We start from the raw sequence: 18,904 nt of genomic DNA, 5'->3' as shown, positions 1-18,904 counted from the left end.
TAATGGGAACTTTGTCTCTCTTGGGTCACAGTGTATGCCCAGCACTTGGAATGCCGGCTCATACACTGTGGGAACCCAGTTGCTGTTATTTGAATGAATAAGTGAATGGGTCAACAGTGGTATGTAGCTCTTTCACAGTGAAGGCTACAAGTGTATTCTGAGAGCAGTCATGGCTTGAGCTTGTGTGACATCGGCTGTGGTACTTCCAGTCTCCGAAAAGGTGTTCATTAGGGCCTTAAAAAAGATAGGGTGATAACTCCGGAAAGCAGAAGTAAGTTCTGAAAGAATTGGGATTAGATCTCACTTTAGAAGAATTTAATTTAGAGTATTTTGCAAAGAGAGAAAGTTAGTACTAAAGACTAGGAGACAACGGTGGGTAGGATGACGCATTTCGCGGCAAGAAAGGAAGCTGTAGGGATTTCCCTGGTGGTCCAGTGGTTAGGACTCGGTGCTATCACTGCCGAGGGCCCGGGTTCGATCCCTGGTCGGGGAACTAAGATCCCACAAGCCGCATGGCACGGCCAAAAAAGAAAACAAAGGAAGCTGTAACTCTAGATGTAGAGAAGATACATGGTGAGCACATGGTTGAGGCCATCACAGAGATGAGGTGAGAGTGACCGAATTTCTCCTCATGAGGGGCTGATGTGATATTTACTCATGAGTGCAAAGAAGGTGAGAAAAAATGTAGCAGGGAGGAGGCTGGAATGGGAAGAGGGCTCAGTTTTAAGCTATATTTTGTCCTGCGATGTGAAGGGCTCTATAGGATAAGCACCCTATTTCCATGTGGTCCAGAGGTGGTCTACAGCAGTTGCTACCACTGGCCAGCATTCCTAATTCTCTCCACCCCCCTTGTCTTTAGGTTAAGGACCAAGAAGGAGACTTATGACACAAAGATAGAAGTGTAGGTCTGTAAAAGAAGGTTTGGCGGTGGTTTCTTGAATCCTTAGGTTGGCCCTACTCAAAGCACTTCCATCAGCCTTCGTGGTTTCTGAATCTAAAGATGTGACTCAGAAATACAAGCTAAAATCATAACCAGGAGCTGCCAGCTTCCAAACCAAAGCTGGGAACTGGAAACACCTGAACACACTGCAAGTAACCAATAAACCCTGCCATATTTTAATTAATAGCCCGTATAAGAAATGAAGTCCAATGAAATCATTAACTTTTTTTTTTTTAAGTGACACATGAAACAGCACAACTGTGGAAAACTTCTTTGTACTGGAAGGATTTTAGAAATATAGGATAGCATTCAACTCATTTTATTGTACCTTTCGGAATATAAGAACGGTAGGGTTACAAATATTTGGAAGCTTCATCAAAGTGGGAAAAGAGATTCAACTTTCCCAGTTTCAAAGGAAGGTCACATCTGTATTCTTTGAAAGATCTAAGGATAATACTTGACCTAAAATGATCAGATGAGGGCTTCCCTGGTGGCGCAGTGGTTGAGAGTCCGCCTGCCGATGCAGGGGACACGGGTTCGTGCCCCGGCCCGGGAGGATCCCACATGCCACGGAGCGGCTGGGCCCGTGAGCCATGGCCGCTGAGCCTGCGCGTCCGGAGCCTGTGCTCCCCAACGGGAGAGGCCACAACAGTGAGAGGCCCGCGTACCGCAAAAAAAAAAAAAAAAAAAAAAGATCAGATGATATTCCCCAATCTCTGGGAATTTATATTTTGGGATGCCGGTGGTTGCAGTGTCAGCTTTCTCAAAACATATTTGGCTCAACAAAGTAGATTTCAGTCCACTTTGTCAGTAAAACAAACCTATTCATCGTAAATATCGATTAGTCAGAATTTGGATTAAATTGAACCCCACGTTATGATGGCGACTGAGACACTTTTCCTACCATAGAGTAACCCAAATTGCAATGATTTTGAGAGTGAAATAGATCCCAAACTAAATCATAGTCTCTTAACAAAACTACTTCCCAATGCAGACAATACTACCTCAGACCTGTCTGTGGCTTCCTAATGTAAGTCATTTCCCCATATATTATTCCCCTTATCTTGTGGTATTGTATTTACCACAAAAATCCCACTTGACTGAGAGAGCAGATAATATTCGCCTCATTTTACAAAATAGGACAACTTAGAAACGGACATACTCCTCGACTTTCTCGGTGTCATCCTACGAGCAGAGCTCGTACTCCATACCACATTTCAGGGCACCTACTTCAGAGTTACTAGCAGGGTCTTACTAGGTTCAGTCAAAACCAGAATATCTTCTTTTTCTTTTGGGGGGGGGTATAGTTGTTTTACAATGTTGTGTTAGTTTCTACCATGCAGTGAAGTGGAGTTCTCTGTGCTATACAGCAGGTTCTTGTTAGTTATCTATTTTATACATATTAGTTAGTATATATATGTCAATCCCAATCTCCCAATTTATCCCACCTCCCCTTTCCCCCCTTTGGTGTCCATACGTTTGTTCTCTACGTCTTTGTCTCTATTTCTGCCTTGCAAACAGGTTCATCTGCACCATTTTTCCAGATTCCACATATATGCGTTAATATATGATATTTGTTTTTCTCTTTCTGACTTGCTTCACTCTGTATGACAGTCTCTAGGTCCATCCACGTCTCTGCAAATGACCCAATTTCGTTCCTTTTTATGGCCGAGTAATATTCCATTGTATATATGGAATTGCATACAGTACAGTAGGGAGCCTGACAGGAGGCCAATCCCGGCAATACATTTTGTTTTTCCTTAGATTCCATGTATACGTGTTAGCACACAGTATTTATTTTTCTCTTTCTGACTTACTTCACTCTGTATGACAGTCTCTAGGTCCCACCAGGTCTCTACAAATGACCCAATTTTGTTCCTTTTTATGGCTGAGTAGTATTCCATTGTATATATGTACCACATCTTCTTTATCCATTCGTCTGTCGATGGGCATTTAGGTTGCTTCCATGACCTGGCTATTGTAAATAGTGCTGCGATGAACATTGGGGTGCATGTGTCTTTTTGAGTTATGAAACCCAGAATATCTTTAACCAGGGAATATGTTAGCAGCCACATCAAAACCTAAGGACCTCACAATGTGGTCAGTTGAGTTTTGACCAAGTGCTAAGACACTTCAGTGGAGGAAAGAATAGTCTTTTCAATAAATGGTGCTTAGGCAACTGGATATCCATAAATATAAGGATGAAGTTGGACCCTTACTTCTCATGATAATACACAAAACTTAATTTAAAATGGTTTGTAGACATAAGTGTAGGAGATAAAACTTCTAGAGGAAACCTGAGGTATAAATCTTCATGACCTTGGATTAGGTTTCTTAGCTACAACACCAAAAGCACAAGTGACAGTAGAACAAGAGATAAATTAGACTCCATCAAAATTTAAAACTTCTGTGCTTCAAAAGTCACCATCAAGAAAATGAAAAGACAACGCACAGAATGGGAGAAAAGATTTGCAGATCACATAGCTAACAAGGGACTTGTATCCAGAATATATAAAGAAATCGTACAATTCAACTATATAAGACAAATGGCCCAATTAAACAATGAGCAAAGGATCTGAATAGTCTTATCTCTAAATTAGGTACACATATGGCCAAGAAGCACACGAAAAGACGCTCAACGTCATTAGCCATCAGGGAAATGCAAATCAAAACCACAGTGAGATGCCACTCCACACTCACTAGGATGAATAAAACAAAAAAGACAGACAGTATCAAGTGTTGACAAGGATGTGGAGAAATTGGAAGCCTCACATACTTCTTGTTGGAATATAAAATGATGCGGCCCCTTTGGAAAACCGTTTGGCAGTCCCTCAAAAAGTTAAACACAGAATTCACATGTGACCCAGCAATTCTACTCCTATACTGAAGAAGAATGAATACATATGCACACACAAAAATTTATACATGAACGTTCATAGCAATATTGTTTATAGTAACTAAAAAGGAGAAGCGACCCACATGTCCATCTACTAGAGAGTGGATAAACCAAGTGTGGTATATTGCCTAAATGGAATAATATTCGGCATAAAAAGGGATGAAGTACTGACACATGCTGTGACTCGGAGGAATCTTGAAAACGTTGTGCTAAGTGAAATAAGCCAGACAAAAAGGATCGCATGTTGTTTGATTCCATTTTTATGAAATGTCCGGAACAGGCAAGTCCATAAAGAGACAGAACACAGATTAGTGGTTACCTAAGCCTTGAAATGGGGTGGGTAGCAAGAAAGTGGAGTTCCTGCAAATGGGTATTGGGAATTCTTTAGGGGATATCGAAGGTTTTCTAAAATTAGATTGTGATGATGATTATAGAACTCTGAATACGCTCAAACCCACAAACCGTACACTTTAAATGGGTGAATTTTATGATATGTGAAGTAGATTTCAATAAGGCTGTAAAAAAAAAGAAAATCAACACCCTTCCCCCTAAAAAAATAACTTAAGACATGTTTTTGTGTCTATACAGTCCTAGAAAACCAACAAATCCAATACCTGCGTGTTGAGTGCTCGTAATGTATCATGATAGCTGCTTGCTTCACTACATGTTACCTTGTCTCTTGTTGGAAGATCATCTTCACCGTCTGTTCATTCAACAAACAGTTTCTGAATGCCTATTCTGTGCCACATATGGTGGCAGATGCGTGGGATAGATGCCTCATTTCATACAACAGCCAAAGATCCCTCCCTTCGTGGAGGCTGCATCCAGTTGGATTTACCCTGATTGTATGTTCAAGTACAGCTTAGCTCTGAGGGCTCATTCTAGGAGATACTTTTCAAGTGTAAGGTGCTATTTTCCAGAAATTTCACTTTCTCCATTATAATGGGCCCGTGGTTTCAATACGATCCCATCCTTTTCACAGCTCGGTTGTAGTCAGTTATTAAGTTCAGTTTGAAGTCAAAAGAAATGACAAGAAATTTCTCGAGAGTAGTGGGGTTTCAAGTAAATATTTCCATAGATAGCTCAACTTATTTGAGAAGCCTCAAGGGGAACTAGAAATGATGACAGAAAAGTAATGGTAAGAGAAATTGAGCCCAGTGATTAACTCCCTTGAAATATTAGCCTGAGTTCCACGTTCTGTGCTTGTCCATCAATGCATTCTTAATTCTTTCTTTTGTTTATGAAACATTTAGCAAGTATGTCTGTGTGCTAATCTGACACAGGACATGATCTCATAGCTCGCTGCAAATGGCCAGTGACCACCATCTCCTCAATAAGGCAGTATCTTGAGTTGCCTCTCTGCCCTGTCTTACAGTGATCAGGAATACAACTCAAGGAATCCTGGTCTCTGGAAACAGGACATGATTTCTCTGAACAGCCATCAGTGAATTTTTATTCTGAACTCCTGACCCCACTTCCGGTTTGTGTCATTCATAGAGATTGAAATTACTCCAGTTAAAGAAAGTATCCCTAATCAAAAGGGCTTAATGACTGGGCCACGTCTCCTCCCTGAGTTATACTGGAGTAATCAGTGCTATTGTCGTTCTTTGTAACATTGCAGGCTTCTCCTGCGCTGTGTTAAGATCATAAAACGCATGCATGCTATCTCCATTTCCCACAGCTGTGATTTCTGGGTCTCTGTCTGTGAATAAGCATTTCAGAATTGTCATGAGATGGAGGAAGTAGCACGTGCAGAGTATTTCCCAAGCCCAGTTGCCAAGAATGAGCTAATTTTAACCCTCCCTTGCATACAGTGAGCCTTAAAAACTTCAAATACAAGCCATTCTACAGTGATCTACCTTGCCAGGAGGAGGGCAGGCTTTCATTGTAGAACCCCGGCCTTCCTGAGGTATACCAGAAGTACGATTTAAAAGTATGCCATAAGATTAATAAGATATTCAACCATCCTTCTCCTTTTTGATGTTTTTATAGTGATAAAATACAAAGTTCATGTCTGTATATAAAAGAAAAGTTCAATAAATGTAATGTAACCTTGCTATCTTGCTTTTGGAAAATTTGTCCAGAAGATATTGATGCTAATCTAGCCTCCATAAAAGAATAATATTCGTTTTTTCTAACGTTTTATGTTTAACAGGCTAAAATTGCACTTTCCTTCAAAATATAAAAGCAGGAACTGCAACTATATTTCAAGTGTCAATTTTCAATCAGTTGGTAATAGCTACGTACATGGTGTGTTAAGAAGGATCCTGAGGGACTTCCCAGGTGGTCCAGTGGCTAAGACTCCGTGCTCCCAGTGCAGGGGGCCTGGGTTCGACCCCGGGTCAGGGAGCTAGATCCTGCTTGCTGCAACTAAAGATCCCGCACATGGTAGCAAAACCCCGCATGCTGCAGCTAAGACCCAGCGTGGCCAAATAAATAAATATTGTTTTTAAAAAAGCAAGACCCTGAGGTTCGGTATGGCTTAGCAAAAAAGACTGCTGTCATTGGATAATAAATGTTTTCCGGGGGCACAAGAAGATAGGGAGTGGACATGTAAGTCCTATATTTGCCATCCCTGCATAATTGGAAGAAGAGTTAACATTTAAAGTATCTTTTCATAGGGAACACTCTTGCACTGTTGGTAGGAATGAAAATTGATACAGCCACTACGGAGAACAGTATGGAGGTGCCTTAAAAAACTAAAAATAGAACTGCCATACGACCCAGCAATCCCACTACTGGGCATACACCCTGAGAAAACCATAACTCAAAAAGAGACATGCACCACAACGTCCACTGCAGCGCTATTTACAACAGCCAGGACATGGAAGCAACCTAAGTGTCCATCGACAGATGAACGGATAAACAAGATGTGGCACATATACACAATGGAGTATTACTCAGCCATAAAAAGAAACGAAACTGAGCTATTTGTAGTGAGGTGGATGGACCTAGAGTCTGTCATACAGAGTGAAGTAAGTCAGAAAGAGAAAAACAAGTACCGTATGCTAACACATATATATGGAATCTAAGGGGAAAAAAAAAAGGTCATGAAGAACCTAGGGGTAAGACGGGAATAAAGACACAGACCTGCTAGAGAATGGAATTGAGGACAGGGGGTGGGGGAAGGGTAAGCTGGGACAAAGTGAGAGAGTGGCGTGGACATATATACGCTACCAAAGGTGAAAGAGATAGCTAGTGGGAAGCAGCCGCACAGCACAGGGAGATCAGCTCTGTGCTTTGTGCCCACCTAGAGGGGTGGGATAGTGAGGGTGGGAGGGAGGCTCAAGAGGGAGGGGATATGGGGATATATGTATACGTATAGCTGATTCACTTTGTTGTACAGCAGAAACTAACAGAACATTGTAAAGCAATTATACTCCAATAAAGATGTTAAAAAAAGAAAACAGTAGACAAATAAAAAAATATCTTTTCATGACAGATATAGAGAACAAACTAGTGGTTACCAGTGGGGAGAGGGAAGAGAGGAGGGGCAAGATGCGGTAGGGGAATAAGAGGTACAAACTACTGTGTATAAAATAGATAAGCTACAAGGATATATTGTACAACACAGGGAATATGGCCAATATTTAATAATAACTATAAATGGAATATAACCTTTAAAAAATGTGAATCACTATGTTGTACACCTGAAACTTATATGATATTGTATAGCAACTATACCTCAGTAAATTCTTTAATAAAATATGTTTTCGGGCTTCCCTGGTGGTGCAGTGGTTGAGAGTCCACCTGCCGATGCAGGGGACACGGGTTCGTGCCCCGGTCCAGGAAGATCCCACGTGCTGCGGAGCGGCTGGGCCCATGAGCCATGGCCACTGAGCCTGCGCGTCCGCGAGGGGCCACAGCAGTGAGAGGCCCGCGTACCGCAAAAAATAAATAAATAAAATATGTTTTCAGCAATTACCAGAAATATACTAGTCTACATTAAAAAAAGAGCATTTAACTAAAACAAATGCCAAATTAATGCTCACCATCTTATCTATCCCACAGGTCAATGCATCACGTCAAGAAGCCAAATTGATGGAGGAGTGTGATCTTCTTATTGAGATCATTCAGCAAAGACGACAAATTATTGGAACCAAGATCAAAGAAGGGAAGGTACGATTTCTAGGGCCGAAGGTTTTGTATTTTCTACCTAGAGAAAATATACTCCCATGCACTTCAATAGCTTAGGAAGTATTGAATGACCCTTCTTCTATATTGTCTATAACCTCATCCTAAGTCTTGAAGACTAGTTCAAAGCCTCTTGGTTGGCCAGTTTTTCCTCCACCCTTTCTTTTTGTTACGGTCTCCTATGCATACCTGTAATACAAAGGCTGCTCCACTACCCAGCTCCAGGGCACAGCATGGAGCTCCGGTCTATTGTAGCCACTGTTTTCCATCTCTCTTCTCTATGAGAAGGTGGGTTCCATAGAGGAAAAGTGCATTTCATATTTATTGCTATATCCTAGCAATCAAAACAGTATTAAATAAATGTTTAAATGAATCAGACTTTATATACGGAAATTATGAAGTGCTTTCTCATGCTTTTGAGGGAACTTAGACAGGTGTCAGTTTCATCGTGGCAAAACTCCTGTAGTTTCACTATATCTTATACCCCTTTGTGGATATACAATATTAATAGTACTTCTTTGCTAATGTTTGTATGTTTAAAATTCCTATGGTTTTATAGTAAACTATATGCAAAAAGCAATTCACAAATTTAGGTTATATTCTTTATGGCCATCTTCTTCTTTATTCAAAATTCATTCAGAAATGTTGATAACTTAAGAATCCATCACTTTATTCTATTTTTAAATTAGTCATGTTTTTATTGAAATACTTATGATCTACTTTATTTTCCCCATTTCTCTGCCACCCTCACGAGACAATTTTGTAAATATCTAAAACTAGAAACATTCATTCCAGATCCAGTCAGTTCATGAATCTCTATTATTACTGCTCATAACTATAATGACACGTATAATTAAATCCACTTGGCAAGTATTTAGTACACAGATTACAACAGCTAATGTATGTGCTCTTCTCTGTTTTCTTCAAACTTTTAAAGGTGCTTCTAATATTGTTGAATGTTTTAGACTGCTTTGTCTGTATACATTGAAAAATATTTATACATGTACACTGTGATGGTGATCAGAAAAGCTGAAGTCAAATCAAATAGTTCTGGAAGCTGTTCCGGTAGATTATCAAATTAATACACAATTCTTCCCTGGCCAGGGACGGACTCAGATGCATTGAACAGCTACTTTCCCCCACATACAAATTATCCTGAGTGTCAGCCTGGAATCTGTACAGAATCTACTTCCTCTTCTGTCATCATGCACCATGTGTATTTCTCTTAATACCTGACGTCTTCCGGGTTCTCAGGCACGTGAGAGCCTGAAAACAGCTGTAATTAATTATTAACGTACATGCGGAAGGTAATTTGTTGCCTTTACGTGGTCGTGTGCAGGGATCAGCTCTCAATATGCATATTACTTCCTTATTGCTGCTGGAACAGATTACCACAAACCTGGTGGCTTAAAACAACACAGATTTATTGATGCCTGACCTTTTGGAGGTCAGAGGTCTAAAATCAGTCACAACGGGGCTAAGGTGAAGATTTCAGCAGTGCTGTTTCTTTCTGGAGGCTCTAGGGCAGAATCCACTTCTCTTCTGGCTTTTAGAAGCCACCCACATTCCTTGGCTTGTGGTTTCTTCATATCACTCTGAGCATTGCACCCATCCTCACATCTCTTTCTCTGGCACAGACTCTCCTTGTTCTCTCTCATAAGTACCCTTGTAATTACATTGGGGTCAACCAGATAATCTAGGATATCCCCCATCTCCAGATCCTGCACTTCATCAGATCTGCGAAGTCCCTTTGGTCGTGTAAGGTAACATATTTTTAAAACTCCTGGGATTAGGATGTGGGCATCTTTGGGGGCCCTTACTCGGCCTGCAGTGACTCTCCGCCACAACTTCCTGGCCAGCAGGTCTTCCTTTCCCTTACATAGCTTCCCAGCATGAGGGTTCCTCTCGTGAGCTAGAGCAAAGTAGCGAAGGGGTGTGTGTGTCCCCAGTTCCAGCCATGGTGATGCATGGGCTTCAGGCTCTGGTACACCCACTCCACCCTGGACACATGTCCGTGATAGGGAACATAGTAAAACAGAAAAGCAAAGACACACATAGCTGGGCCCAAAGCCAGATAAACATCTCCATGGGCCAGAAGTAGAAGAAAACTACAAAGCCGTGATGGTGGCTTTTTAAGACGCAGGCTCCTGGGACTTGGTCTGGAAGAGACTAAAGCGGCTACACCTTCGACTCCTACGGCTAAATAGTTTTGGAAACGTTGGGGTAAAAGGGCTAGAAGTGCTCCAGATGGTATGGGAAAGTGAAATCAGGCTCATTGGTTGATGCCATGGGCTGTGTAAGGCTTCGCAGTTCATTCAAAGGGACCGAAGACAGATTATTGCCAGTTTTCACCTAGGGTCATAGCTGTTAGCAAACTTCAGGCCTGGGAGTCTAGAGTAAGTCAGCCGGGTTGGAGCCTGGCTCTGCACTGTTTCTGATACCTACACAAAACGGGAGCTTCAGAAATGCAGAGATAATACAAGATTCTGGAATGAGGACCCCCAAGGATGGGGTGAAGGAGACTGTAAGCCGACAGGAGAGGCTAAGCAAGGTGGGTGAGGGAGAAAAACATTATGAATGACTTCAGCCCTTGGAAACAGAAAGTCAAACCACAATTCCAAAGCAAAGAAAGAGATCTTGAATTTCTAAAAATACAGCCAACAAAATCAAAGACGTCTTCTCACCTCAGTTGAAATTAATTTTATGTGAAAATGTTAAGAAGATGTTCAAAGAGATACAGGGAGGAATAACTTCTATCTTAAAAGAGCAAAAAATTGTGAAACCACAAAAGAAGGATGTGAAATAAGAAAAAAAAGGATATAAAAATAACAAATTAGAACTTTCGGAGGGAAAAACGTGTGCACTGAAATGGCAAAGAAAACTGAGCGGGAGGGGAATTTTGGAAGCTGAGTTTTAGCCTCCACATAATAGGAAACTTGATCCATACGTCACACCACATACGAAAATTAAATGTCAATGGCTCATATACCTAAATGTAAAAGGTAAAAACTCTGAAAATTCTAGAAGAAAGAAAACATGGGAGGAAATCTTGGTGAACTTTGGTTGACCAAAGATTATATACACTGGCAGAAACATAAAAGAAATATTTACAAACTATAGAGATAATTATATACTGTATTTCACCAAAAGTAAAAACTTCTCCTCAAAAGGCACTCTTTTTTTTTTTTTGCGGTACGCGGGCCTCTCACTGTCGTGGCCTCTCCCGTTGCGGAGCACAGGCTCCGGACGCGCAGGCTCAGCGGCCACGGCTCGCGGGCCCAGCCGCTCCGCGGCATGTGGGATCTTCCCGGACCGCGGCACGAACCCGTGTCCCCTGCATCGGCAGGCGGACCCCCAACCACTGCGCCACCAGGGAAGCCCCAAAAGGCACTCTTAAGAGAACGTAAAGGCAAGCCACATACTAGGAGAAAATACTTATAAATTATTTATTTAATAAAGTAATTGTATCCAGAATATATTACAGATTCTCAAAACTCATTAATAATGAAATAGATGACCCCTTCCCCAAAATGGGTAAAAGATTTGAATAGATAGATACTTTACCAAAGAAGGTATAAGGATGGCAAGTAAGCACATGAAAAGATGGTCAAAGTCATTTAATAATTAAGGAAATGCAAATTAAAACCTCAATGAGATACCACTACTTATCTACTAGGATAGTTAACTTAAAAAGATGGACCATGCCAAGTGTTGGTGGGCATGTGAAGGAACTATAGCTCACACACTGTTTCTAAGAATGGAGACGGTATATTTTAGAAAACTGTTTGGCCCGTTCTTAAGTTAGTTAAACATACACTTACCATTCGATCCAGCCATTCTAGGTGTTTACCAAGAAAAATGAAAGCGGATGTCTATGTAAAACTTGTATGTGAATTTTCACGTTAATATGAAGGGTAATATTAAGGGTAATTTCCTGACTGGAAATGACCCGAAGTCTATCAACAGATGAATAGATGAACGGTTTGTGGCATTTGCACACAATGCAGTGCTATCCAGCAAGGAGTGAGCTCTTGACACACGCAACAACATGAATCTCAATAGAATTATGGTGAGTGAGAGAAGCCAGACAGAAGATAGTGTATACTGCATGAGTATATTCATACAAAATTCTAGAAATAACACTTTCTAATAATCTACAGTGACAAAACAAATCAGTGAACGCTTAGCGATGAGTGACAGAGGGGTGGGCGGGATGAATTCCAAAGGGACGGGAGGAGAATGGGGGGGGGGGTGATATATATGTTCATTGTCTTGAACGTGAGGACTGTTTCATGGGTTTACACGTATTTGAAAACGAATCAGATTTGTACTTGAAATATGTGCAGTTTCTTATATATTAATTATATCTCGGTAAAGCTGTTTATAAGACAAGTAAATTGTACATTTGTACAATGGAACAGTCTTCAGAAATTAAAAGTAACGGAACTAGGGTGATACGTATTCATATGGACAGATCACAAAAATGGGAGCAAGTTTTATGATGATTCTTAGGGAATGAGGAATATTATATAAAATTTGATGAACTACAAACAAAAATCCCATATAATGTTTAGGCATATATACATCAACATGCTTGGGAGTCATCAAGAGGGTGCTCTCCTCTGGAGAGGGACATGAATGAAATTAGGGAGGGGCGCACAAAGGCTTCAATGCCGTCGATAACAGTTTACTTCCTTTTGAAAAATCAGACGCTAATATGATGAAAACACTGAGATTGGCTAAAGCCGGTACTGTGTATGGGAAAGTTGATCATATGACTTTAAAAACGGTCCGTATGTTTGAGATGTGTCACTTTTTGAAAGTGCACGTCTGCTCAGGGATATAATCTCAGAAGGCAGTGTTACTTGGGAAAGATGGAGAGAGGAAGGCCCCGTTCAGCTTTCCATTGAGTTACTACTTTGGTACACGACCGAGGACTGGTTCATCCCAGACCCGGGAATTCACAGTGAGTAAGTCCCTGGCCAGGGCATTGGGTGTCAGAGATACGTTTTAAAGAAAAGAAGAGCATGGGTGCCAACGCCCTGGAAATCAGAGCGGCTGGGCAGGGAGGGCAAGTATGGACTTGGTGCTGCCCAGTGAGGGTGCCCAGGCTGGTGGTTGGGAGGTCTGAAGACACTCAATCCAGAGAAGGGCTAGCGACTTTGCCCTCATCTGTCTCTGGCGCCGATCACAATGCCATTCGATCTGGAGGAAACAAACCCACCGCAAATCCTCCAACTGGGGAGATTGCCAATCAGGCGATGTTACACATTAGCACATGCTGGTAACTCCTGCTCTCAGACCATTGCACCTTCTTTAAAATAAATAGCTCAGCAGCCTTTATGGTGAGACTGATTGGAAAGTCTCAAGCTCTGAGACTCCCCGGGAAAGAACTGGCTTATTTCTTCAGTAGTAGGGGATAAATTTCGCGCCAACACAGGAAAAGCTGACAGCAAACTCCAGATTAAGCCAATTATGTGTTTATGTTCAGACACATACCTATGGTAGAAGGCTGCAGCTGAAGAGAAAAAGGGTCCCTTCTCGTCACTGCTTTTATGTACTCTGAATCTCCAAAATGTAAGCTAATTCCCCTGGACTACGTGTCAGGGCTTTTGTATAGCCTGATAGAAACACTGAGGACAGTCCTTGTTGATTGAGATACTTGTTTTAACTGAGGATCAATGGTTTGGACCTAACAGTTTTGGGATGGGAACCCTACGTATATATAAAAGCATTGCAAATACATTTAAAGAAAAATAAAGGGCCACTTTAAAAAAGCATTTGTAAGGTAAAATAAACAGCAAATAAATTGATTTAAATAGGCCTATGTCCCCAAAAGGAGGCAGAGTATTTCCATGATGAGTGTGGAGTGAATTCCACAAGTTACAACGTGCAGTCGCACTTCCCAAAGGAAAAAGAGAAGAGTGCCAACGTGGAAAAAGTTTTAAGTAATATATTAAAGAAGTGTTTTCTAATGAAGAAATTCGTATATTGCTAAATACTCAGTGTCTGGTTCTGAAGTGTGGTACCACATAGGACAGTGTTTCACAGAGTGTGTTCAAATCCAGGGCCGTCTGATCAGAAGCATTTAAGTCAGCAAACTTTTTTCTGTAAAGGGCCAGATAATGAATATCGTAGGTTTTGCCTTCGGTCTCTATCGGAACCGCTCACCGCTGCCCAGTGGTGTAGTGTGAAGGCAGCCACAGGTGAATTCATAAACAGATGCACGTGGCAGTGTGCCCTTAAAACTATTTGCACAAACGGGCTGTGTGCTGGATGTGGTCCACAGACCATAGTTTGTGAACTAACCTAGAAAAGTTTTTCTTTTCCTTTTTCTTTTTACTGAAACCCACGGTAAAAAAAAATACATATAACATCAAACCCAGCACTGACACACACACACATAAACAACACACACACGGAGAGAAATAAGTTTTGTAAAACTTATCTTGCCCTTTCTACCAGGAATGCTTTCTGCTACCTTCTTTTGTCCTCTCCTCTTTCATTTAGTCTTTTAAATGCTAATCCTTTCCATACTGACGATTCAGCACCTGCAGATCAAAAAACGTTCATTGCTTGTTAAAATGCAGATTCCTGCCACCCTGCCAATTACAACTCCTCACCTAGGATATGCGAGCGCCGGCCCAAACATCTACGGTTTTTCTTTAACAAAGGTCCCCAGCTGATTCTTGCGCACACCAGGTTTGAAAAGCTCCAATCTGGTATATCAGATGGAATTTGTACACCGAACTAAAATTATAATTACGCCAACAGTCTTCTGTAAAAAATTCCTGTATTTTCAAAGGAGGCTCTCATTTGGGCTTGCTTCAACTTATGCATGATTTAGGGCTCTTTTTTCTTCTTCTTCTTCCTTTTCCTCTTATGTCGCTTTTAATTTCCAGTATCATGATAGAAATTTTTTAAAAAAGAAGAAAATGGAGTTCAAGCATTTTTCCATTGTGTCATCTGTGGGGTCACTATTATTAGGTATACCGAAAGGACATGAAGTTATTCAGAAGGAATATTTGGTCCTTATTTTGTTGTTGTTGTTAGAATTGTATTAAATATCTTCGATTCTGCCGTGTAATTGAAAGCATTCTTTATGTTACGTGATTAAATATTTCTTCCTCTGACAGCTTCTTAAGGATGCGTTCTAATATCTTGAGTTGGACTCTGTGCCTTTCTTAGCTTTACCTCTGGGTATAATGATGTTAGCAGCTGAATTCTATTTGGTGTAAAATAAGTGTTATTTTATTCAACTAATGAACACAGTTAATCTGCGGTGATGGTCACTATAATTATATACAATGAGGTAAATCTCTTACCGGGCTTAAGATAACATACTCTTTGCCCCAGAGTTTTGACAGTTCATTTCTCTAAAGCCTTTACTTTCAAGAATCTCTCTCACTCTTGCCTGCAGTCTTGTGGCCGATGCCTCACGATTCAGCATTCATTTCCTTTGTTTGCTGTAGGAGGACAGAGCTGAAATTGGACAGTCCTCAGAGGCCTCAAGTCCTGACACCTCCTTCCTTCCTTTTCTTCTGTTAGACCTGCGCGGGGACGATAATGATGACTTGGAGAAAGGAGGAATTTCTTGGAGTTAGCAGCAATTCTGGAGGGAGCCTGAGCCTCCCTAGCCTTTCACCCAGGGCTGTTTTCCCTTCCGGAATGATCATAAAGCCGGCCAAGACCTGTCCCAGGCTGTGTGCACCAGGGCAGCAGGCGCACGGCAATTCCAATTAGCCGTCTCATTTGAACTTGGCTTCTGGCCAGAGGGCTTCATCTCTGAGCACATTTCAAACACCGGAGCAAATGGTCAAGTGGGTTACCGTGGACTTATCTTGGCCTGCCCCAGAGGTTATGGTCAATTACGTTTGAGGGTCGTTTGCAAGCAAGACGGAATGAGGAGTTGGAATGGAGGTTGGAACCAAACGTGCGTTTTTATCCCGACTGGGAAATGCTTATCAAAATAGTTTTAGTTATCAAGTAAGCACAGAGTGCCTGGAAATGACGTTCCCGGTGAGGGGAAATGGCCCAGCTGTGCTTTTTTTGGCTTTCTCTCATCTGTTCAACAGGAAAAATATTAATCAATGGAAAAAAATGCTCCCTTTCTGTTAATTTAACACATGAGTTTGAGATAGTGTGGGAAATAGTGATAACCTAATGTTTTTACATCGCGATTTTATTACACGGATAGCAAAGAACTTTTTAGAAAATGGTTTTGACTGAACGCACACATTTGCACCTACAGAGGTGTTTTATTTTCTCAATGGCCCAGCTGAAAAATTGAACTAGAGAAAGTTTCAGGGTTCCCTACGATCTTACGGTAATTGTGTGAGGGAAGGGGGTCCGGTGACCCTCTGTAACTCACACTGGGCAACACCTTTCTCCCCCATCAACAGGGAAGCAATTCGCAATTCAGGGTTTCCTCTTAAAACAAATTAGCAACACTTCTCCAAGGAGATAAAGAATAGCTAAGACAAGAGTGCCATAGCTGGGGTTTCCGTCTTTCTCTGCCTCCTTTTTGAACATTTACTGAAGGATGACTCGCATACAATAAAACGCACACACCGGGAGGGTCCAGCCCGACACGTTTTCACTAAGCGAGCCCACCCGTGTAACCATCTTCGTGCCTCTTTTGTTCAAGGTGATGAGGCTTCGCAAACTGGCTCAGCAGATTGCAAACTGCAAGCAGTGCATCGAGCGGTCGGCATCACTCATCTCCCAAGCAGAACACTCTCTGAAGGAGAATGATCACGCGCGTTTCCTACAGACCGCGAAGAATATCACTGAGAGGTGAGTGCGGGGGCTGCTGGGAAATTCTCGGCGCCTGGGCTCCTGTGTCTGGGGTGTGATTGGTTGGCCTTGCCCTGCCTTGCCTTTGTTTGCATTTTCAAGGCCGAGTACCACAGAGAATAGAGGCTTTGAGGTGCTTTGTTCCAGCTAAAGATGCTTCCCTTTGACATGTCAAAGGCTTTTCAGTATCAGCCTAGAGTTCAAGGCCTTTGAAACAAGAGTCCGCCAGTTAGAAAGAATGAAATCAGCCTGCTTTTAGTGGGGGAAGAAAGCTTATAATGGCACAAAACGGCATTTACTGTGACTCTCAGACCTGATCTTATCGTGTAGTTGATAACAAAGCATCAAAATGAAGACCAGAACATAAAAGGGAATCTTTTCTTCCATTTCAGGGCTTATCTAGTTTTTCAAAATTGCCCAGGTGTTATTCTCTGTTAGGCCTGTTTTTATTTGGTTGAGAAGCTTTGCCTCTCCTGAAAGGTCAAGGCCGACTCATGTGGGAGAAAAAGAAAGGACAAAACTGTCAACTTCATACCTCCTTCTTTTGAAATATTTATTCTATGGTAGGGGGACATAAAAATGACATGATTTGAATGGGCAGGTCAGCGGTGAAACTGACAGGGGTCACTGTGCCTTCAGTGCTCGTACTTGATGGGCATAAAATTATTCACCTTCACTGATGCAAACACCTATAGCAATTCTTGTGGAGCCCAGGAAAAGCACCTAATGCCACCTAAATGACATCTCCAACCAATGCCAGTGGCCTTGACTCTTCATTCGTTCAAAGTTTCAGAGTCAACTGATCCTCTTCCAAAGCCGTAATAGAAGACTATCCCTAGAAGACCCCCAGAGAGCTCCTTCATGCTGGTCTGTTATCCTAGAGCAGGAGTCTGCAAACTTCGCGGGCCTCTCACTGCTGTGGCCTCTCCCGTTGCGGAGCACAGGCTCCGGACGCGCAGGCTCAGCGGCCATGGCTCACGGGCCCAGCTGCTCCGCGGCATGTGGGATCTTCCCGGACCGGGGCACGAACCCGCGTGCCCTGCATCGGCAGGCGGACTCCCAACCACTGCGCCACCAGGGAAGCCCTCTGCTGGTGGTTTTCTTCTTGCGGTACGCGGGCCTCTCACTGCCGTGGCCTCTCCCGTTGCAGAGCACAGGCTCCGGACGCGCAGGCTCAGCGGCCATGGCTCACGGGCCCAGCCGCTCCGCGGCATGTGGAATCCTCCCGGACCGGGCACGAACCCGCGTCCCCTGCATCGGCAGGCGGACTCTCAACCACTGCGCCACCAGGGAAGCCCAGGAGTCTGCAAACTTTGCCTGTAAAGGACCAGAGAGTAAATATTTTCAGCTTTGCAGGTTATCAGGTCCCCATCACAGCTACTCAACTCTGGGTAGGTCTCCAACAGCCTAGCGTAGATGGAAATGAATGGGCAGGCGAGGGTGTGTTCCAATAAGACCATTGACAAAAGCAGGCGGCAGGCCAGATTTGGCCCTCAGGCGGTACTTTGCCAACCTTTGGCCTAGGGCAAAAAATACCATCTTCTGCCTTGAATTTCTTCGAGGAAGGCGAAAGAAAACTAATGATTGTGCAGGGCTTGCTTGTGTTGCCCACTGTGCTAATTCTCAAAATACCACATAGAGGCAGGTGGTGGTTTTTCCGTTTTCACTGTTCCTTCAATGGGAGGAGGGTAGAGTATCTTTACAACTCTGGTCGAGAATCCAACCGGCTTCTTTGTGTTACTTTTTCTACTTGAGAATATTTCCTCTGAGACTGGTTAGATACTTATCTCTTCCAAAGCACGGGGATAACAGCTGGTTACCATCCCTCTTATATCCTTAAAATGGTCTCCTCCCTTCTCCAAGAGCGGCCAGCTTCTTTCCTCATGACTCCTAGCAAGTACTTAATTGTCTTCGCTGCTCTCAACTGCCTCCAGTTGCCTGAAATATTCATGCTAAAGTTAAAAACTGCACACGGCACTAATACTCCAGTGTACCCAGGACACTCTAGCAGACAGCGTTTACACTTACGTCATGGTTTCCAACTGGGATCCAATAGTACTTTTCTCCAGCTGTAAATTGTGAGATGTCCAGATGAAATGGCTAGTGTGGGCTGCACGTCTCAGCAACCCCTAAAAATC

The 18,904-nt window shown here is 42.4% G+C and overlaps 1 protein-coding gene and 1 non-coding gene across 13 annotated transcripts in view; both read left to right on the top strand.

Annotated features, from left to right (window-relative positions):
* The window catches only part of MID1 (midline 1), a 677,015-nt gene that overhangs the window by 588,154 nt on the left and 69,957 nt on the right, over positions 1 to 18,904 (top strand). For all 12 annotated transcript variants that reach the window (XM_033420201.2, XM_033420193.2, XM_049704925.1 and 9 more), the window contains 2 exons: positions 7,848 to 7,955; positions 16,618 to 16,766. In XM_033420201.2, coding sequence (XP_033276092.2) covers positions 7,848 to 7,955; positions 16,618 to 16,766 — 257 coding nt within the window. The remainder of the gene's footprint in view (positions 1 to 7,847; positions 7,956 to 16,617; positions 16,767 to 18,904) is intronic.
* TRNAD-AUC (transfer RNA aspartic acid (anticodon AUC)) lies at positions 421 to 493 on the top strand. The gene has a single exon. It is a non-coding gene; the product is annotated as a tRNA-Asp (tRNA).

Source organism: Orcinus orca, chromosome X, assembly GCF_937001465.1.
Source record: "Orcinus orca chromosome X, mOrcOrc1.1, whole genome shotgun sequence".
Classification (NCBI taxonomy): domain Eukaryota; kingdom Metazoa; phylum Chordata; class Mammalia; order Artiodactyla; family Delphinidae; genus Orcinus; species Orcinus orca.
Note: the sequence above shows the minus strand (reverse complement) of the source record. Positions and strands in the feature narration are given on the sequence as shown.